Source organism: Thecamonas trahens, assembly GCF_000142905.1.
Source record: "Thecamonas trahens ATCC 50062 unplaced genomic scaffold supercont1.17, whole genome shotgun sequence".
Classification (NCBI taxonomy): domain Eukaryota; order Apusomonadida; family Apusomonadidae; genus Thecamonas; species Thecamonas trahens.
In genome coordinates, this window is record NW_013657663.1 from 327,086 (window position 1) to 350,383 (window position 23,298).

The window sequence follows — 23,298 nt, forward strand, 5'->3', positions numbered from 1 at the left end:
TCCCCCCCCCCCCCCTTCCCCACACATCTTCACCGTCCACCGGTCGGCGAGTTGCGATGGTAGACGTGGAGAGGGAACCAGGCGGCGAGGTGCGGCAGGACGGGGTGCGGCAGGACCCGACGACGCGGCAGGCCCAGGCGCGGCGGAACGATGTGCAGCAAGACGAGGCATGGGCAGACGAGGCATGGGCAGACGAGGCATGGGAGCGGCATGCGGTGTGGGTATTCCAGGTCCTAGACGCCAACACCAAAGGCCGGGTCTCGTTAGGCGAGCTGGACGCGGCGTTAGCTCCTCACGCCGCTGCCCTGCCCGAGGCAGCGCTGGCCAAGGCTGGCGAGGTCGGAGTCGTCTACGGCGACGATGTGGAGCTGGATCTGGGCGGCTTTGTGGCGGTGATGCGGGCGGCGCGCAAAGTCGATGCCGACATTGTTGCCTTTCTGTACAACGTCTCGCGTGCGGCGCTTGAGCCGTGGGATGAGCAGCCGTGGTTCCACCAGAACCATCCACATCTGCCGCCGCGGCCGCTGCGGCACGGCGGCACAGTATCCGACGAAACACGCCGCGATGTTGAGCGGCGGAAGCGGACGTGGACTGCCATTGCGTCATCGCTGCTCGCCGGTGGCTGTGCGGGCGCTATGGCCAAGTCGGCTGTTGCGCCGCTGGACCGGACCAAGATCCTGTTTCAGGTCAACCATCCACGCTTTGCCGGTTCCCCGGGCGTGTTGGCCACGCTCAAGCAAATTGTGCGGCTGGAGGGCTTGCGTGGGTTGTACAAAGGCAACGGAGCGCAAATGGTGCGCATTTTCCCTTATGCTGCAGTCCAGTTCATGTCGTACGAGCAGTACAAGCGTATTCTGCTCGGCGGCGATGACTCGCCGCTGACCGGCTCGACGCCTCCGCTGGTCAAGCTTGCTGCTGGCGCGCTGGCCGGCATGTCCTCGGTGGTGGCAACATATCCACTGGATCTAGTTCGGGCGCGGCTCGCGTCGCAGGTTGAGGTCCATGCCTACACCTCGATTCGCGAGTGCCTGTTCAAGACTGCGCAGAGCGAGGGCATTCGTGGCCTGTACAAAGGCCTTTCGCCAACGCTAGTGGGCATTGTGCCTTACGCCGGCCTCTCGTTCTTTACCTTTGACACGCTCAAGGAGAAGGCACGCGAGCTACTTCCGGCTGGGCAGCCGCTCCCGGTGGTAGCCTCGCTCGCGTGTGGCGCGATAGCCGGACTCGTCTCGCAGACCGTCACGTATCCGATCGACTCGCTTCGCCGGCGGGCCCAGCTGATGGGCTCACCGGTCTTTGCCTCGCAGTCGGAAGCCTTCTCTTCTCGAACCAAGCACATGTCAGCAACCATGCTCCTCTCGCACCTCATCAAGAAGGAAGGCCCGCTCTCGCTCTTCCGCGGCCTCTCCATCAATTACATGCGTGTCGTCCCGTCGGTCGCCATCTCGTTCACGACCTTTGAGTATCTCAAGGCGCGTCTGCCGACTGATGCGCGGTAGATTCACTGTAAACGCGAGGACGTCAACGAGTTTGGGCGTGAGAGTTCCAGACTGGCTACTCGGCCGTAACATTGATGAGCGGCGGTGGGGAAGCTGCGGCGCGGTTGGCGGCACCATGGCGGTTCTCGTTGGCGGAGCTCGACGCAGTGGTGGGCCGGCTAACGCCTCGGATCCTGCGCTTGCGCGGTGATGAGTTCTTGGTGCCGCGCTTGCGACGGCGACGGCTGGGCGAGGCAGCGGCAGCGGCGGCGCGGGTGGCAGCAGCAGCAGCAGCAACGTTGGCATCCATGTCGGTGACCGAGCCAGCTGGACGCGACGACGGACGAGCAGGCGACGATAAGGAGGTGCGGATCTTGCGGCGGCGGGTGTTGACCGACGACGGCTTGCGCGATCCGCGGCGGCGGCCCTTGGTCGGTGGTGCGGGGCCAGCGGCAGCCAGGTCAGCCGGAGCGGCGGCGAGGGCGGCGGCCTCGGCCATTTCGGCCTCGGCAGCGGCGAGGGCGGCGGTACGGGCGGCTTCGGCACGAGCAGCTACCGACATCGGATACCGTGGGAGCGGAGCAGCCTTGGCAGCGCGGCGGCGCTGTGCACGGGACATTTTGGAGCGACGTTTGCGCTGATCAGCCAGCGCCTTGACGGGGTCGGCAAGCAGCCGAGCTGTTGAGCCCGGAGCCGGCAGGTACTTGACGCAGTGAACATAGTCACGGTCTTGTGGGACGAGAAGGCCAGCTTCTAGCACCGCCGGCTCGACATGGACGTCGTGGATGGCAAAAGTCTGCTGGATGCGGTAGACCTCCTCGTGCTGGCGCATGCGCTCCAGCGATGGGGCAGGCTCCAGCTCGGGCTGGCGGGCCCGCCGGCTTTTGGGCTTGCGGTTGCGCCCTGCCGACGACTGGCGCTTGCGGTTTGCCTTGGCCAGCTCGGCGGCGAGCTGGGCGGCTGCAGCGGGGCCGCCCTTGCGGGCGGCGGCCTTGGCCTTGCGGCGGGCGAGCCTTGCAGCACGCTTGGCCTCGCGCTCTTCACGCAGCTCCTGGATGTAGTCGGCGATGGCCGGCGGGACCGGCGGTGGGGGGGGATCGTGCGAGAGCGTTGCCGGTCGTGGAAGCGTAAACTGCGGCGGGGCAGACCACGCCGGCGGAACCGCGGATGCGTCCGAGCTTGCGGTCGAGGACTTGCGCCAACGATCTGAGCCTGTCTCGGGTCGTTGATGGGCGGTGCTTGGTCGCGAGTCTCCGCCGAGAATGTCGGGAGCATCTTGGGCCACGCCTTGTGCGCCGCGTGCAGCCGCGCCATGCTCGTAGGCAGAGAGTAGGACGCGGTTGTCACGGATGGCCTTGAGGACGGCATGCTTGCGGGCTTCGGGGTCACGATCGGGCGTGCGGGTGACAACCGGGCCTGTCGCCACCACCATCGGAAGCTGAGCATCGCTCGCTGCCTGGGCAGCCTGGGCGGCGTTCCAGGCGGCGGCGCCTTCGCCACGGAGCTCGTCGTCATCTGAAGATTCCGACGAAGCGAGATCCTCGAGATTGGAAATGATGGTGACATGCTTGGCGGCGGCGGCATCGGTAGCGCGCTTATCGGACTCGATCGAGTTGGACGAGTCGTCGAAGAGAGTTGACTTGTCGTCGTCCGAGTCGTCGTTGTCGTCATCAAGCCTGGCTGGCGATGTTGCGCTGCCGGGTGAGTTGGTGGGGTGTGACTCGAACGATGCCTCGGGGCTCCGTGACCCGAATCGGCGGCGCTCTTTGAGCGGCGCCATGTCGTAGTCAAGCAGCGCCGGATCAGCTGGTTTCCACAGCGAGTGGGTGGCGCCGCCTGTCTGCGAGGCGTAGGTGTGGGACTCGATGCGTCGCATCGACTCTTCCTCGGCACGGGCGCGGGCGCGGGCAGCGCCTTTGGCACGCTGGGCCAAGTCGTTGAGGTACTTGCCCTGCTCGGCGTCGAGAAGCTTGCGGCGGAGCCAGGCCTCGTCACCGTCCTCTTCGTCGGCAGGTGGGTCGAAGACAGACGGGCGCAGCGGCGCAGTGGTCGGGCGCGCGCGCTGCTGACCGGTAGCAGCAGAAGCGTCCGACCGAATAGAGCGCGAGGCTGTGCCTGGCCGATGGCGCAGGGCAGAGGTAGCGGTGGGAGCGGGAGCGGCCGCGTTAGAGGCCGTGCCTGTAGCGGTAGTCCGGGCTTGTCGCTGCTTCTCGAGAGTGACAAGGAGATGCGGCGAAGGAGCGACGTAGGCGCCGGGCGGGAGCGAGCCCAGTTTCTGGGCAACAAGCAGCGAGGTGGCCGGAAGCAGGCCTGGGTCGTCGCGCATTGACGGCTGAGGCGGCGATGGGCTAGGCGGCTTGGGGTTGAGAATGGCTTCGCGCTGGAGGTAGGACGACATCAGGTTGCGCTGCTTGTAGTGCTTGAGCATGTCGTGGGCCGACTCGGCCTGTGGTGCTTCCCACGCAGCCTGATACTCGGATTGAGTCGAGGCGACAACGGTAGCGGCGGTGTCCCGGGAGGCCGACGCTGACCACGGGCGGGCGCGGAGGCGGAGGGCAGCGACCGACTTACGGTCGCGGCGGGCGGTCAAGCTGGGGCGAGCCGTGGCGGAGGCGTGGGCCAATGCCTCGGGCACGGTCGGCGGAAGTGGATGATGAGAGTCGCGCGGTGAAGCCATGCCGAGTGAGACGCCGCCGGTGGCCTTGATGAGCTCGTGCAATCTGCGGTCGTACTCGATGTAGGTGGCATCGACAAGCGGAGCCGGTTTGATGCGGGCCGACGGGGTAGTGTCGTGCCGGCGGCGGACCATCGACGTTGACGCAGCATGGTCCACAGCCTCGGCCTCGTCCTGGGCAGCATACTCGACCGTAAACGAAGAGTCAAAGGCTGTCCGCTGGTCGCCGATTGCTGACCGGGCCATATTAGGGCGAACAATGGAGTCTGGGATGGTGAGCGCCGGCTTACCGAGAACATGGCTCTCAGCGGGGTGTGACGAGTGTGACGAGTGTGAGGAGTGGCCGGCAGCGGCACCCGACGATGTCGTGGCGGCTGGCGTGGTGGCGGCGGCCGGCGACCCAGCGGCGGCCGTGAACGGGGCGGCGTGCTGCGCCTCGGGTGTGGGGGCCCAGGTAGACGAGCCGCGGACAATGGTCTCGTGCAGCGGCGACGGCACAAGGTTGCCAAAGCCCTCGGCAGGGGTGGTGGCGGTAGTGACGCCGCGCGCCGGCAGGGCGGGCGACGATGGCTCGCGAAGCTGCAATGGAGTGCCTGTGGCAGGCGAGCTGCTTGGCGAAGCTGCCGAAGGTAGTGAGAGGTTGTGTGTGGTTGAGGACGGCGGAGGCGAGGGCGAGGACAGGCCGAGGCCGAGGCCGCCAATCTGCAGCGACGAGGCCTCGGCGCCGCGGTTGGCGTCGTACCAGGTGTAGACGGCGGTGACATCTGCGTCGAGGGCGCGGGACCGCTTTGACGCCTTGAGGGTGGTCAGCAGCGACTGCAGGTGGCCGTAAAAGGCAAAGGCCCAGTCGGAGAGCTGGTTGCGGCGGGCGAGTGCACCCTGCCGGCGCAGGTCCCGGACCATGGCGGCATACTGCTCGTTGCGCCCCAGCTCCGGGTCGTCGACCGTGTTGGGTGTGAGCGACTGCGATGACCGCGAGCCCGAGCGTGCACCAGGCTGCGTCCGGGCCAGGCGGCGGTTGCCCTCCGCACTGGGGAGCGAGGGAGAAGGGGGGGGTGTGGCGTGAGTGGCGGCGAGCAGCCAACGGCAAAATGGTGGCTGGTGTGGAGGGGGGAGGGGGGGGGACGGGGGAGGGGGAATACGGGAGTACAGTGCGGGGGGACTGGAGAGGGAGGGAAGAGAATGGGCAAAGGTGCGTACATGAGCGCACGGATGCGGTCGGAGGACGACGGCATGGGTGCGAGTGCGGTGGGTGGAGGGTTGGGTCGCGGGAAGGGGGGGGGAGGGGCGGTTGCCTGTGATGGCTGGCGGTGGCAGCAGGGCGAATGGCTAGCCGTTTGAGTGGTTGGTCGGTTGGTTGGTTGGTTGGTTGGTTCGTTCGTTCGTTCGTTTGTCTGTTCCAGAGAGCTTCTTGGCTTGTACTGCTGCTGCTGCTGCTGCTGCTGCTGGCCAGCTCTCGCAACAAGTCCGGCAAGACTGGGTTGGTCCGGAGGAGTAGCACAGGTTTGATATGGTAGGTGGCTCAGGCGAGGGAGGGGATGGGGGGATGGGGAAGGGAGGAGAGGGAGGGGGGTCGGGCATTGTGGACGTGGGCCGGGCTAGCGTCCGGTGGGCTACGCCAACCAACTAACGATCTCGGCTTGGGCGTGGCTCTGTGGGGTTGTGGGGTTGTGGGGTTGTGGGGTTGTGGGGTTGTGGGGTTGTGGGACTTTGGTCTTGTGCGTGCGTGTGTGTGTGTGTGTGTGTGTGTGTATCGTCGGTGCCTGGGGGCGGAGGCTGGGCAGGGTGCTAGCCGCAAGCGGGTGCGCAAGCGGGTGGGGAGCGCCAAGGACAGTGGTGGAAGTGTGGGCAAGAAGGGGAGCAAGGGCAAGGGCAGGAGCAAGAAGCGGGTGCGGAAGAGCACGGGGTCGAGTAAGGGCCGCCGGCGGCGGAGTTCAAAGTCGGGCGCGAGCAGCAGCGGGCGGCGGAGAAAGAGGACCAAGAAGCGGACGCACTTTACGTCGATCTCAGGCTCGGGCTCGGGCTCGGGCTCGGAGACGCAGACTCAGGCTGGGTTCTTTAGCTCGGGCGTCGATGCCATCCCGACCAAGGCCGATCTCGCGCACGCTGATCAGCTGGTGAAAGACTTTCCGGAAGATCCGCGGGTGTACAACAAGCGGGCCAAGCTCCACGTCCTGCTCAACCACAACCAGCAGGCGCTCAACGACTACGCGACGGCAATCCACCTGCAGCACCCTCCAGCGTCGATCTACTACCTCAACCGCGGATACTTCTACGAGAAGCTCGGGCTGCTTGCGCAGGCGCTCGACGACCTCGACATGGCGATCCAGCTCGGCCCGAAGCGGTCGCGGATGCAGGCTGCGTATCTGTTTCGCGGGCGGGTTCTGCGCAAGCTGGGCGAGTTTGACCTGGCCGGAAAAGATCTCGACACTGCTGCACTGTATGAAGGCCCGGCAACCGAGCGCATCCAGCAGGAGATCAATCTGCTTGCCGCCGCCCGGTCGCGCAAGCACGGTGGAAAGAGCAAGAGCAAGTCCAAGAAGAGTAAGAGCAAGTCGAAGAAGAGCAAGTCCAAGTCGAAGAAGCGGGCCCGGCTCGTAGAGCCTGCCGTCTCGCGCTCGCACAAGGCGCGGTCGCGGCGGTCGCGCGGTAAGATCTCGTCGCGGCATCCGACACCGGCGGTGTGGCCCGGCGGGAGCTCGGATGACGATTCGGACGATGATGACGAGTCAGAGAGCAACAAGAAGAATCGTAAGGGGAAGAAGAAGACCCGCGTCAAGAAAAAGGCCAAGGCCGACAGTGGATCTGGACGCAAGAAGGTACGGACCAAGAAGAAGGGCTCGACCAAGAAGAAGGGCTCGACCAAGAAGAAGGGCTCGACCAAGACCAAGACCAAGACCAAGACTCGGAAGCGGGTCAGGACCAAAAAGAAGAGCAAGAGTAAGAAATAAATGGCAGATGCCGTCTCAAAGCCTTTGTTTGTGTATGGGCATCATCGCGTGTGTGGTACATGACACAGGCTAGCGGGCAAGAGAGGCGTTGGATCGCGGATGTTCGCTGGCGTTGATGCGGCGGCGCGAGGCAATGCTGCCTCGCGACGCGGCCGACTTGTTGAGGCGCGGCGAGGCCGCGGCCGATACTGACATCGATGCCGACGACGAAAAGGCGGGGAAGCTCTTTGCCGACGGCGAGGTGACCGGCGACTCGCTTGAGTCTGAAGACGACGACGACGAGGCATCCGCGTCGGCCGGCGGGCGTGGCGGGAGCGGGCCAGAGTCCACTAGCTCGGTCGAGGCCAGACCGACCGAGGCCTTGGAGCCGGCGGTGGAGAGCTGCTGCGGCGACGAATTGTCGACAAAGACAGCGCCGGTCATGATCGAGTGGCGGAAGGTGGCGACGGCAGTGGCGAGGCGGGCCTTGCTGGCTTCGTCGACGGCGTACATCTCGAGGAGGTGTGACTCGGTATTGGCCCAGACGTGGGCCTCGCGCGAGTGCTTAAGAAGAAGGGCGGCCGAAGCCGAGGTGTCTGCACTGTCAAGGTTGGTCGGGCTCACCTTGGACTGGGCAGCGCGCTTGAGTTTGAGCTCGAGGAAGAGGTTGTGGAGGAGGGCGGCAAGCGCAAAGGCAAGAACACCCCAGAGCGCGATCTCAAAGAAGTAGCGGACGCCGTCGGTGGGGAACTCTTCCGCGTAGAAGCAAAAGCCAAGGCCGAGGAGGGCAAGGACGATGCCAGAGAGGGTAGCGTCCATCTTGTTGTACATAGGGTCGTAGTACGGCTCAATCTTGATCTGACACACCAGGTAAATGCCAAAGACGGCCGAGAGGCCCATGATCTGCCAGAAAGGCCACTGCGAGAGGAAGAGTGCGAGGACAACAATGAGGAGCCGCTGAAAGAGTCGCGAGAACTCAAAGTACCAGTAATGATGACGGTAGAGATCGTAGAGCGTGCCGTAGATGGCGAGCGCGTGCGGCGATGAGAGCTCGTGGCGGACACGATAGATGCGCAGGCCAAGGTAGAGCGGGATGCCGATGGTGAAGACGATGAGGGCGACGATGCCGATGGGCAGGACAGTAAGCCACTCGCCGGTGAAGCACTCCACCGAGGGGTCTTCGTCGTAGGTGTACGTGCCCTCGGGTGTCCGAGTGCAGTCAAAGAGGACAAGCGAGGCCCGCGAGAGCGAGAGGTACAGCATGGGACCGAGGACGGCGACGGTCTTCTCCAGCACTGCCGAGAGCGGGGCTTTGAGGCGGATCGAGCACGCAAGCGGTGTCTTGAGCAAGCCGGCAAGCGGGATAAAGAGCAACGCCATGACCAGCGGATACATGGTCTTGAGCGTGTAGCGGACCACAAAGTCGTCGAGCACGCACTCGACGGCCAGGTACGAAGTGTCAAAGTTGGCCAGGTTGAGCAGCTGGTAAATTTGCTTTGACGACGACGGCCACTTGAGCTGCGATGAGGTGCCGATGATACCCACAACCTGCAGGAAAACAATGGTGGCCGAGAGCGCAAACGGGACTCGCGACCTGTGCGACAGCGAGTGCTTGGACTGCATCATCGCCCACGATGTGCGCGAGCGCGGGAGCGTGGGACGACCAGAGCTTCGTGTCGGAAGCGACGACACCAGCGCAGCGTCGATGCAGACAAGGAAGATGGACCAGGAGATGACAACCACGACAAGGACAAACCAAAAGGCTGAGAACATGACCCACGAGACGCCCGGACAGAATCGGCACTCGAGATCAGGGGTCGAGTAGTAGCCGGGGGCGCACTTGCGGCAGCCGACACCAGTGTAGCCGGGAGCGCACGTGTCGGCACCCGGACAAGCGTTAGGACGGACGCACGATTCGAAGAGTGTGGCCGATGCCAGCTGGTAGTGACCGACAGACGAGACAGGAGCGGCGAGCCCGCCAGCGCACACGGCACCCGAAGGGCATGCAATGCACTCGGAATCAATAGTGCCATCGGGTGAGTAGTAGTCAGCAAGGCAAATGCACGGCGGCACGCCATCGATGGTGCCGTTGTTGTAGAGCGGCGACGAGAGCGGGGCGCGGTCCGAGCCGGCCGGACAGGTCACACACTCTTGGCGGATGACAATCGAACCCTCAGGGCAAATCACCACCGGCTCGCAGCGGTCGAGCGAGGTGATGGTCGACGCCTCGCCGGAAGGACACAGGTCGCATGCCAGTGGGTTGCCGTCGAGGCTGACCAGGCCGTAGTCGGGGCCGCACTGCTCGACAGTGATAGGGAACGCTACGCTGAGGCCCGACGGGCCCGAGACAGTCGCGACAATCTGGGCCGACGCTGAGAGGCTGGAAATGTCAAAGATGGACGCGTCGGCGGCATAGACAGCAATGTCAGCAAACGAGAGACTAGACTGCCCGCGGGTGAGTGGAGCCGAGCCGGCGAGCGAGAACTGGGTGTCGGGCGTGACCGTAAAGGTGATGGCCGAGCCGGGTTCGACCACGACAGCTCCGTGGGCATCGCGGGTGATGACGGCGCCAGTCTCGAGGGCGACGCCGACCATTCGTGTGGTTGGCGGCGCGATGGCGGCCGTGAGGCTCGCCACGGCCGTAGCAGCCGGCAGTCCGTAGCGTGAGACTGTAGCAAGCGACGAGGCGGTTGCGGCGAGCGTGGCAGCGCCTGAGCCCTCGACCCAAGGAGCGACGGTGTTGGGCGCAAAGCCTGCGGTAGCCCCAGGCGCGCACGAGAAGAGGATGCCGCCGGCGCCCGCGGTAAAGGCAGGCGCAGGGCCAGGTGCAAGATAGCTGCCACAGGCGATGCGAGCATCACAAGCGAAGAACGCGCCGCCAAACTCGGCGTGGTTGCCGGCGGCAAAGTGGGCGTTGTTGAGAGCCAGGCTGGCAGACGCGCCGGCGGCACCGCTCGGCGAGGCGGAGAGCGGGAGGGCGGCCGGGTTCGAGAGGAGGAAAGAAGTGGCGGTGGCGGTCATGGCGCGACGGAAAGCCAAACCACGGACGGCAAACAGGCCGCCGTAGCGGGCGTAGTTAGCGGCAAAGACGCAGCCGTCAAAGGACGCGGGAGGGCTAGAGAGAGCAGAATCGACAGTGTTGATCGCGGCCACGCCGCCGGCGCCAGACGCCGAGTTGGAGGTGAAGACCGAGTTGGAGACGGTGAGCGAGGCACCGTTGGTTGTGTCGAGGAAGAAGACGCCACCGTTGGTGGTGGCGGAGACGTGGGTAAAAGTAGAGTTGACAACTGCAAGCGAAGATGCCTTGCCGGTGATGGAGGCAAAGCCACCGGCGATAGCGCCCGTGATGTGGGTGGCTGAGACGCTGATGAGCGAGGCCGTTGCACCGTTGGCGACGGTGAGGACCGCGCCGCGAGATCCATCGATCGAGTTGGAAACATCGACGCCGGTGAAGGAGACCGATTCGAGAGTGAGCGATGCGGTGGCACCTGATACGGAGATCAGCGAGTTTGCGGCGGCGTCGACGTTTGCAGAGCCGCCGACAACGTTGATGCCGCGAAGGGTGACGTCTGTGGCGGCAATGTCGGCCGAGAGGGCAAAGAGAACGCCACCGTTGGTGGGCTCGCCGACCATGTCGGCGCTGCAGTCAAAGACGACTGAGCCAGGGCCGTCGGAGGCAGTGAGGACGAGGGTCATGCTGTCGAGGATGTAGGGACCAGAGCGGGCCGAGAAGCAGCCAGTGTAGCGGCCGGCAGGAACGCGGACGGTGACTGACGAGGCGCAGGCCGACGAGGCCGAAATCGCGGCGACAATGCAGGCCATGTTGTAGCCGCAGACCGTGGGCTCAACGTCGAGAGTCTGCGGGCCAAATTGGAAACCGAGCGAGATTGTCTGTATGTAGACAAAGACCGAGGGCCCCGCGGTGACGACGAGGTCTGCGGCGCCATCTGCGTTGACATCGGCGATGTGGGCGGCATAAGGTTCGAGTTGTGAGCCAAAGTCGATAAAGGTTGAGCGTGTGGTGTGGTCAAACGAGCCGTCGCCGTCGGGGTTGAACATGAGCAGGACACCGTACGAGGTCGACGGCTGAAAACCGGGAGGGCCACATCAAGCGTGCCGTCGCCCTCGATGTCGCCGAGGCCGGCAAGCGAGTTGTGCATTTCCCACACGGTGCCGTCGGGCAGGAGCGGGTGCTGGATCCAGACAGCGGCGGCCGGGTTGTGCTCGTACCAGTAGCAGTACTCGACAAACTTCTTAAAGTAGCAGACGGCAAAGTCGAGGGCAAAGCCGTCGCCGTTGATGTCGCCAAAGACAACGGGAAAGTTGGGCTCGTTCGGCAGCGTCTGGACGACGGCCTGGGACGACCAGAGAGTGCCGTTGCCATCAGAGTTTTCCCACACAAGCATGCGCTTGCCCTGAGAGTGGCGAAGGACGACATCGTTATCGCCGTCGCCGTCGTAGTCGAGAATCCACGGCTCGGAGAAGCCGTTTGAGTAGGATGAGGATCCGATGGCAGTGTAGTTGGTGCCAAAGTCGGCAAACGGCTGGCCGACGTTGTGCTCGAGCCAGACGGTTTTCGTGTCGAGGTCCCACCAGATGAGGTCGAGGTTGCCATCACCGGTGACATCGCCCCAGGCGGCGCCACCGACACGCGCCAGGCGTGGCTTGGCGATGTCTGCGAGCTTGATGGACTCAAACGGCGACACTTGCGAGGTGATATCGTTCCCGCGGAGGATCCAGATGCCCTGAAACTCGTCGATGATGGTGATGTCGAGGAGGCCATCGCGGTCGACGTCATCGATGTCAAACTTGGTAGGCGGCGACGAGAGGGTGACGTCCATGGAAGAGTGGAAGGTGCCAGCGCCTGAGTTGGGGAAAAGGGTGGCGTGCTCACCTCCAGCGGCGCCGACGAGAATGTCGACGTCACCGTCCTGGTCAAAGTCAAGGGTCCTCACGGCGTTGGCTGTCTTGCAAGAGCGCGGGAGGCTGATGGGTGAGTCGAACGAGACGGCCGCAAAGGTCGGGCGGTGGTGACGCGACCGGACTCGAGCCACCAGATGGTGTCATCGTCGCGGCCAGCAACGAGCAGGTCCGAGTCGCCGTCCGAGTCGACGTCGACAAAGTCAGCGGTGAGGAGCGCAGCAGTGTTGCGGATGGGCGTGGTGATGGAGCCTGAGAATGCGCCTGCGGCGTTGAGGCCGATGTTGTGGATGACCGAGACCATGGCGCCGCGCCAGTTGGAGAGAATGATGTCGTTGAGCATGCCGTCACCATCAAAGTCGACAAGGAGCGAGGACCAGTTGGGCGAGCCGAGGGTGGGGATGACTTGGACGAGGCTCGAGGCGAGGACGGGAGCCGACGCGTTGGGCGCAATGTTCTCGAGCATCCACAGGCCATGGTTGGTGATCTGGTAGGCAATGACGTCAAGGTCGCCGTCGTTGTCCATGTCGACCATCTGTGCGCCGCCAAAGTTTTGGCCTTCGCCGTTGCCGCTGGGATAGTTGTCACCCTGAAACTGGAGCCATGGCGCCCAAGACGTGCCGGCGCCGAGGTTGTAGGTGACGGCGACGCCAAACTTGCCGACGACGACGGCGTCGAGGTCGCCGTCTGCGTCGAGATCACCCATGGCAAAGTCGCGAACCCAGGGGAGTGAGATGGAGCCGATGGCGATTTCCGACGTGTCAAAAGTGCCGCCGCCGGTGTTGCGCCACCAGCGGGCGGTGTGTGAGCCGAACTTGTAGCCGACCGGGACGGCGATGTCAAGAAGTCCATCGCCGTCGACGTCGTAGATGCGGATGTGGCCGACGTTGTTGGTGTCGGCGTTGTCAGTCATGGCCACGTCAAAGGCCGGCGTTCCGAGAACGCCGCGGTTCTTGAGAACGACAACCCTGTCGCGGTTGAACGTCATGGCCACATCCATAAAGTTGTCGCCGTCAAAGTCAGCGGTGGCCAAATGCCACGCGTACTCGACCGTCGAGGTGTAGACCGATCCACCGTTGGTGAATGTGACGGCACCGGGTGTACCCGAGGCGGGAAAAATCACCACATCCGAAACGCATGAGACGAGAATGTCGTTGAGCCCGTCGTTGTTAAAGTCGGCGGCGGTGGCGGCACCCGGCTGCGAGCACATCGACGGGAGCGCGAGTTGATTTGGCAGGCCATTGCCGTGGGGCAAGTTGCGGCGCGGGCAGACACAGAAGCCGCAAGCAAAACAAGAAGAGCGTAAGACGCAAGGAGTACCGTAGCCGACAACCGCATGGCGAACTTGGGTGCGGCGATGGCGAAGTCGGGTGTGTACGTGTGAGGGTGAGTGAGGTGACGGTGAGCAAGGATGGGAGGAGAGAGGCGCGTGCAGCGATTGCGCATCAACTCCACTATTTTTTGGACCTCGTTTTTCTGCAACACTTGGCATTGATGCGTTCGGCGTGGGTTTGTTGCTCGGTTGCTCCTCGGCCCTGTTGGGTGGTACTTTTCGTCCGCTTTCGTCGGCAGCGCGACAGCGAGAGTCGATGAGTGAGCTTGGACGGGCAACGTTGCTGTGGACTGTGGCGGCGATGACTATGCTGGCGGTCGTGGGGCTCAGCCCGGGCGTGTGTGCGAGAGGAGCTGGTCCGGATAGCCGTGTCTCTGATGGGCTCGTCTGGTTTCCTGCGAGTGTGCCGGAGGTGGATGTGGTGGGGCGGGCGGCGCCTGGCGGCGAGGAAGGGAGCGGGCTGATGCTTGACTGGCCTGGGGTGACGGTTGTGATGGAGGTGGCCAACACGAGCAGGGTTGTGGTAGAGCTGACGGAGACTCGGAGCTGGCCGGTGGGTGAGGGCCGAAGTGCGTCGTGCCTGTACGTGGTGGTGGTGGACGGCGAGGTGGCAACCGATGCGCTGGCGACGCAGGTGGGGACGAGCAAGTACGTGCTGGCTTCCAAGCTGGAGCAAAGCAAAGCGCACCGGATTGAGCTCTTCAAGCGGAGTGAGGCCGATTACAACGCGCCGGTGAGCGCCCCGTCTCCGGTGACGCTCGAGCGCATAGGGCTGGATGTTGGGGGAGGCTGGAGGCTGGCAGCCGCAGCGGGAGCGGGCGGCGGCTGCTGATCGTGGGCGACTCGATCACGTGCGGGTACGGGTGCTGGAGACCGGGCCGTGCACGCCCAACATTGAGATCGAGTCGGCATGGGAGACATACTGGCGGCGGATGTGCACTCGGTTCGGCGCTCAGTGCATGGTGCTGGCGTGGTCGGGCCGCGGGCTGGTGACAAACTACCACGCAACCGAGGGGGCGCTCGTGCCACAGCTTGCGAACCGGACGCTGGCGTCAGTGGCCGGCTCGGACTATCGTGGCTGGCGTGAGTGGATTCCGGACGGCATCTTTGTCAATCTCGGGACAAACGACTATTGCTGCGGCCACGCGCCGGACGCCGTCGATTTTGCGCGTGGCTACCTCGACTTTGCCCAGCGACTGGCTGGCAAGTATGGCGTTGGACCGAGCGCGATGCCGTTCTTTTTGGGCGTCGGCCCAATGACGATGGCATACAACCAGTCTGTGCATTTAGCGGCGGAGATGATGGCGAGCGCCGGCTTTGATCGTGTCCACGTTGTGAAGCAGGCGCTGCTGACGCCAGCGGAGACCGGATGCCATGGTCATCCAAACGTGGTGGGGCACGCGCGGATGGCGGACGAGATCGGGAGCGTTGTGGGCCGGGTGCTTGGTTGGTGAATGACTGCCCGTGAGCGAGCGGCGAGTGGCAAAGCCAGAATGGATGCGGTACTTGGCTCGGCGCGAAAGCTGACGGCACCCCTCTCCCCAAGTATCAACATGGCGGACGACATGCCCACGTTCAAGCTCCTTCTCGTCGGTGACGGCGGTGTTGGTAAGGTAGGTAACAATAGAGTGCGAGAGTAGCCAGGTTTGCGTTCCAGCCGAGGTGCGTGGGGTACCTGCTTGCGGAAGCAAGGCGCCAGGCTGGCAATGAGGACACCCCCCGTCCCCCTTTTTCTACCCCGCCCGCAGCTGATGGACGAATCTTCGCGTAGGCTGCCTCCAATTTCGCGCCCATTTCCTTCTGCAGCCCTTGCGGTTGGTGCTTGCCGCTGGTGGTAGGCTGGTGCGTGCGTGCAGGGCTGTGTTATGACTTGGGTTGGACTGTAGTAAGGTCGACCTGCTGCGCGGTGGGAACGTCCCGCTCAAGGTGTTGTGCTTGAGACGGCGCGCCGTCTGGCGCGCAGCTGGCTTTGGGTCGCCGTGAAGAGGATGGATGGCGAGAGGGGAGGCGGCGGTGGGGCGGGTGCAGCTCGGGCGTGCATGGCTTGATGTCGGGCAGACTCACCTGAGGACATGCCATGGCTGTGTGTTTGTGCGTGCGTGACTGTGCACAGACCACCTTTGTCAAGCGCCACATCACTGGCGAGTTTGAGAAGACGTACGTGGCCACGCTCGGCGTCGAGGTCAACCGGCTCGTCTTCCACACCAACCGCGGCCCGCTGCGTTTCAACGTGTGGGACACTGCTGGCCAGGAGAAGTTTGGCGGCCTCCGCGACGGGTACTACATCCAGGGTGAGGCGGCTATCATCATGTTCGATGTCACCTCGCGCCCGACGTACAACAACGTCGCCAACTGGTACCGCGACCTGACCCGCGTCTGCACCGACGCCATCCCCATTGTGCTTGTCGGTAACAAGGTCGACTCGTCGGCCCGCCAGGTCAAGGCCCGCCACATCATCTTCCACCGCAAGCGCAACCTGCAGTACTACGACATCTCGGCCAAGAACAACTACAACTACGAGAAGCCGTTCCTCTACCTCGCCCGCAAGCTCGTCGACGACCCAACCTCGAGATTGTCAAGTCGCCGGCCCTCGCTCCGCCGACCGTCGAGATCTCCGACGAGGCCAAGGCTGCCATGGAGGCCGAGCTCGCTAAGCTCCAGGACATCGCCGTGCCCGACGATGGCGACGACGACCTGCTGTAAACTCGCTCGTTCTCACACACCATTTTAGCAGCAAGCTGATGTTGAGATTGAGACTGTGTGTCTGCGTGTGTGTGTGTGTGTATGTGTGCGTGGGCGCGTTGCTCGATGGTGGTAAAGCTGCTGAAGTGTCTGGCCAGGGTCAACAACTGGTGGGACGACTCATGCGAAGCAACAAATGTAAAAAAACACAAAAAATCAACCCCGAACGACTAAAAATATACATTTTACATATACAACATTGTACTTTGCAAATACTTTTTAAAAATCATTCCACAGCTATACAGTCATATATATTTGTATGCATAAAAATATATAATGATATGTATATTTTGCTGTGAAGCAGCATGCGGCGCCCATTCCATCAAGCTTTCGGGTCTTTGCCTTCCTGCACGTCATGCATCACATCTATGAGCATAATGCCATGTTGCAAAGACAGAGCACACTGTGCTCTGTCAATTGCACTTGTCGGCTCAGCTGGTGAGGCAAACGGCCCCGTTTGCTGTCCTCGCGATGCCCATTCTGGTCACTCACCCACCAAGCAACGACGCTGGAGCTCGATGGCACAAGCGCTACTCTCCCAACCGCTGTTTACGCGACGTGCCACAGTCAGATAGCATGCATGCAAGTTGCGTCTCTCGCCCGCGCACAGAACGCGTCGATCTCTCCGATCCACAACTCGGCAGCTTCGTCGTTGAGCACCTCATAGCCCTGATCCGCATACAACGACGGATCGTCGAGGCCATCAAACACAAGCAGTTCGTGTAGTGCCTGCAGGACGGTGGAGAGGCTCTCGGCCGGGGACCAGGCCTCGCCTAGGATGGGAAGCGAGACCGCGCCCGAGGCCGCATCTACGTAGGGATGAAAGACAGGCGTGACAAAGTGCAGCTCTGGCGGCGTGTACGGGTAGCCAACCGGCACATCGATGAGAACTTCAAAGACGCCACCCTCGTACGGCGAGCCTTGCGTCGAGACAAGCACCATTCCGCGCAGCTGAGTGTAGTTGTCCTCCTCCAGCAGCGCGTACGACCAATCATCGGAAGGGTCCATCTTGTCCATCTCGAGCTCCTACCACCGCCCTCCCGCTCTCACACTGTAAGAACTGTCGGCATCACTCAGCTCCTCCTGCACCCCGCCATCCGTACCTGCTTCACGCGCTTAGCCCGCGCCCGCTCGCCTCGACTGCTCCCCGGGCGCGCGCCGCTGCGTTCCGACGCAGCCGAACCCGGTCGCGGGCTTGTCGCCCCAAGGCCACCGGTCAGATGCGCCCTTGTCACGTCGTCGCGCGAGCCTGCCCGTGACCCCATCCTCGCCCGGGTGTGCAGGACCTGGACAGGGCCGGCATCGTCGCCACCCATGCTGGGTTCGTCGCTCCGCCGGCGCCGCCCACCACCGCCACCACCACCGCCGCCATGCCGCTCGCCCTCTGTGTGTCTGCTACGCCCCCCACCCTGACTGCTCCCGCTGCGCGAGCGCCGCCGCCGTGGTTCCCGTCCCCGCCTGCGGTCCATGCTCTCGGCTGCGCAGCGCCGGCGAGACGTGTGTGTGCGTGGCCCTGCGCGACGCCCCCCGTCCCGCGACGACGGCAGGCACCCATGTACGGCTACCCACACCACACCACTCCAACCACCCTCCTGCTTGGTTGTCGGCAAGGGCGCGGCCATGTCTGCCACTGCCGCCTTTCTCGCAGACTCGCTGTGGGAGCTCCAGCTCGCCGCCGCCGCCGCGGGCGTGCCACACTCGGTGTCCGACGGCATCGCCGCAGTTCCCGGCCCGGCGGCCTGGGGGTCACGAACTGGCGCATCGGACAGCACCGCTGCTGCCGCGGGCGCGATTCTTGTCTCGCTCGCCACCCACGCTGCCTCTTCGAGCCCCGCATCTGATGCGCTGCTACCGGCTGCGCGTGCCGCCGCGGCTGCCGAGCGCCTCCTCGGCTGCGCGCCGCCAGTCGTTCTCCCGCTGCTGCCACCGCCGCCGTGGACCTGGTCGGCCTCGGCTTCCGAACTCCATGCGGCCCGCGAGGCGATGGCCGCGCTTTGCGCCTCGCACGCCTCGCCCTGGCGTCTTCTCTCGTACGCGACACACGTCTTTGGCGCAGTTGTCGAGTCGCTCCTCGACGATGCGCTCGCCGCCGCCGGCCTCGCCGTCGCTGATGTCGCCGTCTCTGTTGCCGTCATCGGCTCAGGCGCTGGACAACGCCTCTTCCCTTACCCCACACTGCAGCTATTAGTTATTGACGGTGGCGATCTCGGCCCGGACGTCCACCTCGTGGCGCGCTTGCTTGGCGCAGGCATCGCCGCGCTCGGCGAGACTCCGCTGGCCGTCCACGGCTTCAGCAGCGGCTCGTTTGTGCCCCCGGGCCTCCGTGTGGCAAACGCCCACGCTCTACCCTTAGGCGAGGGCAGAACACCTGAAGTGTGTTGCGCGGGTTCTGCAACCAGCCTTGCGGCGCTTGCTCGCGATCCGGCGGCGCTCGCTCGCCTGGGCCTTCCGGCCTGGCGCCGCGTCCGATCGTTGCGGCTGGCTGGCTCGGATGCGCCGCATCAAGCTTTTCGCGCCGCGCTCGGTGAGCCATGCCCCGAAGCTGCGCGTGATCACCTCCGCACCTTGCTTGACGCCTGGTTTGCTCTCGATTGGCTGGTTCCATACGCCGAAGCGCCGGCCGGGCCATCCGCCGCCATTCTCCCGCCGACGCCGACCGGCTATGTCTCGCCTCTGAGCGTTTTTTCTTTGTGAGTGAGCTTATTGATAACTGGGCGATGTGTGCTCTGCTCGGGACCACGAGCTCGAATGCGGTCACCGACGTGCCCCAGCTCGCCACTCTCTCCAGCTTGCACTGTGCAGGCAGCGTGAATGATGAGCTCGCCGCAACCCTTGAGAGTGCAATCGCCACCCTTGCCCAGCTCGCGCTCGACACCCAGCTCTTCTACGGCCGCGCCGATGACGCAGCCTACTTTGACGAGCCGGCTACACCGCCGTGGCCGTTTGATGTCTCCTCAATGGGATACGGCGCCGGCGTCAACGCCGCCGATGATTGCGACTCGGGCGCGGTTTTTGTCCTCTCTGACAGCCAGGCTGCGGACTTGATCTCGGCCGTCGCTGCGGTTGCACGTCTCGCGCGCGACCTTGACCTGGCCCTTGCCGTTGACAGTGTTGACATGGCGAGTGTCCGGATCGGCGACCTTCGCCGCGCGCCGCGGTTGCTGGAGCAAGGTGTGGCTCTTTGCCACCTCGGCCGTCACGCTGAGGCGCTCGAGGCACTCAAACCACTGCTGGGCGGACGGCATCCACCAAGTGCCGACTACGCCGGATCGTTGCACATCACAGCTGCGATTGCGAATTTATGTCTCGGAGGGCCTTGCACGTCGGTAGCGGCGGTATTGGCGGACCACTGTGCCCGCGCCGGCTCATCGCACTCTCAGCGCGAGTCTCGTGCTCTGGCACTGCTCGATGGCCTCGCCTCCTGGATGAGCTGCGGCGAGTGGGAAGCATGCCGCGCAGCGGCGGCAGCACACGCCGGTCCGACAGCCGCCATTCCACTCCAATTGGCTGCGGCCGTGGTGGCAACCAGCGCCGGCGCACTGGACGAGGCCTATGCCGCGAGCTGCGCTGCACTCAAGAGCGCCACCACTGGCGTGCCGTTTGTGGCGCCCGCCACCGCGGCAGCCGTCCATGCGGCCATGGCTTCGGTGGAAGATGCGCGCGTCGCGCCGCGGGTTGCCCTCGACTACCACGCTGCCGCAGTGGCAGCGGCACAGCAAGCATACAACGACGGTTCAGACGCCACCGAGACGCTAGCGTACGCACCGCCTGTTGGTGCGCCGACGTGGAGCGCGCGCTCGCCCGCCGTAGCGCTCATTGCGGCCCAACTGGCACATGGCGGAGCGCTCAAGGCCAGAGGACAGCTCAACGCGGCGTGCGCGAGCTTCCGACAAGCCGCGCGACGGGCGCTCGACATCCACACCTTTCGATGCGCGCCGGCGATGGCAGCGGCGGCGCTGGAGCACCTTGGCACAACCGAGTTTCTCGCCAGCGAGGTCGCCAGCGAGGTCGCCAGCGAGCACGCCACCGATGGTCGTGGGCGAGCCGTCAACGCGCTTGCACTTAGCGTCGCCATTCGCGACCACGTGCTGGAGCGACACGATGCCGCGCTTGGGCGAATGCTCAACAATCTTGCGGTGGCACAGGCCCGGCTCGGCGGCCTGTCCGCGAGCGAGGCACTACTCACCCGCAGCCTCACGCTCTGCGGAGAGGACACAGTCTCGCGGACAATTGCTGCTCGCATCCACCAAAACCTGGAGATGATTCACACGGCGCAGCAAAGGTGCTCGGCAGCCATCGACGCAGGCGCAGCCAAGGACGTGGCAGACTTTCTTGCTGCTGCCCCGGTGGCGAGCTCGGCAAGCCTAGCCGCTCGCGCGGTGGCGTCGCTTCACACCGCTCACCCAGCTTCATCGTAGTCCGAGTAGTACGAGTAGACTTCTTCGTAGTCTGTAGTAGACATGCCAGTCGAGCCGCGTGAGCCCAAGTTGGCTGGCGAAGCTAGCGGCGACGAGACTCGCGGTGTAGAGATCGCTGCCAGCGACCGAGACTGTTGTGTGGCAGCTGGGCTCAGCGGCGCAACTTCCTGCTCCTCGACGTTGGTGTACGAGACGCCGCGCAAGACCACAGTGTCAATGTCGGCGAGAGTGAGCGAGGGATGCGGATTGGAGACGGCGACCTCAAAGCCGAGACCGGAAAGAGCATGTACAAACGAGTCACGTCGAGTCTGGGCGCCAAACGAGCCGGAGACCGCCGAAGAGACTGCCGAGCACACATCGGAGACGGACGACGACCGATCGCGGGCCGAGTCCCAATTGTCCGAGTCGGACCAGGGGGTCGATGAGCGGGCCGAGTCCAGCGGGCGATCGGGCCTGCTAACCTTGCGGGCAAGGTCGCGCGCTGCCTTGCCGCGGGCGAGCTCGCGGGCGAGCATGGCCTTTCGACGGGTCTCGCCGGCGCGGACCTGGGCTTGAAGCTGGACTCGAATGCGGTGTGCACGGATGAGGTTGTGGGCCGAGACCGGCTGGCGGCCGGGCGGAGTCGGGTTGTTGCGGTAGAGGTAGCCGATGAGCGCCATGAGCGTGCCCTTGGGCGAGACGCCGACGAGGCGTCCGCGGCGGACGCACGCATTGTTGCAACACATCCAGCACTCAAAATCGGCCTCGCCGTACGGGCTCCAGTACCACGCGTTCATCCGCTCGTCAAAGTCGAACCAGACCGTGGTGATCAGCGAGTCAGCCGCAAGGTCGGTCACCTTGTACCAGCCTGTTCGCGGCGAGGGCTTGCCTAGCTCGCGCGGGATGGTCGGCATGCGATGGCGACCGCCGCGTGCCGCAGTCTCAAACGAGTCGCGCATGTGTGCCGGTGCATTAAACCAATCACGATGCGCCGTAGGCGTCGGCGTCGTTGCCATCGGCAGGCTTGACGACGGTGTCGATGCCGCCGACGTCTCTGCGGCCGCCGGCCATCGTGGCGGGCCGCGCCGGACCGTGAGCGTGTCCGTGGGCGATGTCGCCGGCAACGGCTCGTCACCGGCCCTGATGGCACCTACCGCCGGCGACGGCGGAATGACAAGCAAGCCAGGCACCGGTGGCACCCCGCCACCGCGCTTGGCGAGACCCTCGGCAAACGAGCCCGACTCGCCGCCCGATGACAGCGTCTTGATCCCGCGGTGCGCGCCACACCCCGAGGCCGCGTCCGGCGCAACCGAGCCCGATGGCGGCGTCACCTTGAGCAGCGATGGGGTTGGATGGGCGGTGCCACTGTGGCGACCAGCATCGCGGTGGCGAGCGTCGTGGCGGCCAGACCGAGAGCGCCCGGCCTCATAGCGGCATGCGGCGGCGGCCTTGGCCCGCGCTGCCCGCTCAGCCTTTCGCTCGCGGTGGGCAAGTACACCGCGCCAGACCACCACCACCACACACAACAGACCCAGTGCGACCGAGAGCGCAATAGCGGCAACAGCAGCGCCCGAGAGCGTGGCGCCGGGCGGCGGAGGCTCGGCAGCGTCAGTCGGTGGCGGCGGAGGCTGCGCAACGACAGCCCCGGTGACCAGGACGACGGCGACGGTGGCGACGGCGACTAGCCATGCTACAGTCTGCGGCATGGTCGCTCGCCCTCCTCCTTGGCCTCGAGTCGGGTGTGGGGTGTGAGCCACCCCCCTCCCCCCTCTTCCCCTGCCCCTGCCCCCGTCCGGGATCCTGCCCCGGCACCGGGTCACCGCCCGCCTGCCCGATCCGTTGACTGACCGCACTCGAGGCCGAGCTGCGGGCTCCGACTGGACCGGCACGCCTCTCTCCTCGCTCCAGCCGACTCTCGCCCGACTCTCGCCCGCCTTGGCCGCAGCGCCCTGCACCCTTACATCTGCTACAGCTCCACGCGATGGCGCAACCCGGACCGCGGCGCAGATGCTCGGGCGAGGATGCCCTCTGTGCGGCGGCGGCGGCGCTGTGGACGGCTGCCGATGCCGACGCTGTCGCTGCCTGGAACGCCGGGACTAGCATGGCGCGGTCAGCATTGCGGCGCGATGGACGGGTGCCCGCTGATGAGCTTCTCCGCCGGCGCTGGACCGAACATCACGAAGATGGGGCTCGGCCCCAGGTGACGGGCGCGTCGAGCAGCGCAGTCGACAACGACGCGTGGCTGGTGGCATGGCTGGATGACGAGTGCTGATGTGGGTAAACAGGAAGTTTGGTGATGGTGATGATAAAGCGGTTGCTGATGGCTGTCTTTGCTGCCCAGCGCTCTACTACAGCTTGGTCGGCCCAGCCGGCCTCTTGACTGGCGCACTCTCTCTAGTCATACGTCCGAGCTGTCTTCTTCTTCTTCTTGCCGCCACGGAGCTTGGTGCCGAGGGCGCGCTCAAGCTTGGAGAGGATGGCCTGGTTGGGGATGGCGGTGCCGCGCTCGTACGAGTTGACAACAGTTGGCTTCTCGTTGATGGCGGTGGCAAGCTGCTTCTGAGTCATGTTCTTGGCCTGGCGCGCCTGCTGGATCTTCTTGGCCACCGTCAGCTGAACCTTAGCAATCCGCTGCGGCTCGTCTGCATCGTCGAGCTTGCGGAGGTTCACACCGCCGCCGCGTGCTGCGTTGGAGGTAGCTGCGAGGGTGGAGGGTGTGGGTGAGTGAGGGCCGCCCGGGGGTGGGGGTGGGGGTGGGGTGGGGGGGGGAGGGGGAGGAGAGGAGGAGGGAGGGGGAGAGGAGGGAGGAGGAGAGGAGGAGGGA

General features: G+C 64.7%; 10 protein-coding genes across 11 annotated transcripts in view; 6 read left to right on the forward strand and 4 right to left on the reverse strand.

Moving 5' to 3' along the window:
- Positions 1 to 56: 56 nt before the first annotated feature.
- On the forward strand, positions 57 to 1,523 carry AMSG_04251 (graves disease carrier protein; the record flags this gene model as incomplete). The annotated part of the gene is made up of 1 exon (XM_013903578.1): positions 57 to 1,523. One exon carries the CDS (start codon positions 57 to 59, stop codon positions 1,497 to 1,499), a length of 1,443 nt encoding a protein of 480 aa, XP_013759032.1. The 3' UTR covers positions 1,500 to 1,523.
- A 31-nt stretch (positions 1,524 to 1,554) lies between these two features.
- On the reverse strand, positions 1,555 to 5,387 carry AMSG_04252 (uncharacterized protein; the record flags this gene model as incomplete). Its single annotated transcript, XM_013903579.1, has 2 exons — positions 1,555 to 5,182; positions 5,353 to 5,387. The coding sequence occupies 2 exons, from the start codon at positions 5,385 to 5,387 to the stop codon at positions 1,555 to 1,557; spliced, it is 3,663 nt and encodes a 1,220-aa protein (XP_013759033.1).
- Positions 5,388 to 5,615: 228 nt separating this feature from the next.
- On the forward strand, positions 5,616 to 7,103 carry AMSG_04253 (uncharacterized protein; the record flags this gene model as incomplete). The annotated part of the gene is made up of 2 exons (XM_013903580.1): positions 5,616 to 5,665; positions 5,937 to 7,103. Exons 1-2 carry the CDS (start codon positions 5,663 to 5,665, stop codon positions 7,101 to 7,103), a joined length of 1,170 nt encoding a protein of 389 aa, XP_013759034.1. The 5' UTR covers positions 5,616 to 5,662.
- A 69-nt stretch (positions 7,104 to 7,172) lies between these two features.
- Positions 7,173 to 13,212, reverse strand: AMSG_04254 (uncharacterized protein; the record flags this gene model as incomplete). Its single annotated transcript, XM_013903581.1, has 3 exons — positions 7,173 to 11,168; positions 11,252 to 12,049; positions 12,118 to 13,212. 3 exons carry the CDS (start codon positions 13,210 to 13,212, stop codon positions 7,173 to 7,175), a joined length of 5,889 nt encoding a protein of 1,962 aa, XP_013759035.1.
- A 616-nt stretch (positions 13,213 to 13,828) lies between these two features.
- On the forward strand, positions 13,829 to 14,789 carry AMSG_04255 (endoglucanase E; the record flags this gene model as incomplete). Its single annotated transcript, XM_013903582.1, has 2 exons — positions 13,829 to 14,113; positions 14,145 to 14,789. 2 exons carry the CDS (start codon positions 13,829 to 13,831, stop codon positions 14,787 to 14,789), a joined length of 930 nt encoding a protein of 309 aa, XP_013759036.1.
- Positions 14,790 to 16,038, forward strand: AMSG_04256 (GTP-binding nuclear protein Ran; the record flags this gene model as incomplete). The annotated part of the gene is made up of 3 exons (XM_013903583.1): positions 14,790 to 14,948; positions 15,449 to 15,886; positions 15,916 to 16,038. 3 exons carry the CDS (start codon positions 14,790 to 14,792, stop codon positions 16,036 to 16,038), a joined length of 720 nt encoding a protein of 239 aa, XP_013759037.1.
- Positions 16,039 to 16,608: 570 nt separating this feature from the next.
- AMSG_04257 lies at positions 16,609 to 17,308 on the reverse strand. Of its 2 annotated transcripts, XM_013903584.1 has the most exons (2): positions 17,181 to 17,308; positions 16,609 to 17,103 (listed from the first exon to the last, which is right to left on the reverse strand). In XM_013903584.1, exon 2 carries the CDS (start codon positions 17,092 to 17,094, stop codon positions 16,645 to 16,647), a length of 450 nt encoding a protein of 149 aa, XP_013759038.1. In that variant the 5' UTR covers positions 17,095 to 17,103; positions 17,181 to 17,308; the 3' UTR covers positions 16,609 to 16,644. The 2 variants fall into 2 exon arrangements, with proteins under 2 accessions (XP_013759038.1, XP_013759039.1); XM_013903585.1 differs by lacking the exon at positions 17,181 to 17,308 and having other exon boundaries at positions 16,609 to 17,176.
- A 389-nt stretch (positions 17,309 to 17,697) lies between these two features.
- On the forward strand, positions 17,698 to 20,445 carry AMSG_04258 (uncharacterized protein; the record flags this gene model as incomplete). The annotated part of the gene is made up of 4 exons (XM_013903586.1): positions 17,698 to 18,548; positions 18,821 to 19,234; positions 19,607 to 20,359; positions 20,394 to 20,445. The coding sequence occupies 4 exons, from the start codon at positions 17,698 to 17,700 to the stop codon at positions 20,443 to 20,445; spliced, it is 2,070 nt and encodes a 689-aa protein (XP_013759040.1).
- Positions 20,446 to 20,476: 31 nt separating this feature from the next.
- On the reverse strand, positions 20,477 to 22,180 carry AMSG_04259 (uncharacterized protein; the record flags this gene model as incomplete). Its single annotated transcript, XM_013903587.1, has 1 exon — positions 20,477 to 22,180. The coding sequence occupies one exon, from the start codon at positions 22,178 to 22,180 to the stop codon at positions 20,477 to 20,479; it is 1,704 nt and encodes a 567-aa protein (XP_013759041.1).
- Positions 22,181 to 23,040: 860 nt separating this feature from the next.
- AMSG_04260 (nucleoporin NUP85) overlaps positions 23,041 to 23,298 on the forward strand; it is a gene marked incomplete at its 5' end in the record, with an annotated part of 2,544 nt that continues 2,286 nt past the window's right edge. Inside the window, one exon of the mRNA XM_013903588.1 lies at positions 23,041 to 23,082. Within this exon, the coding sequence (XP_013759042.1) occupies positions 23,041 to 23,082 (42 nt within the window). The remainder of the gene's footprint in view (positions 23,083 to 23,298) is intronic.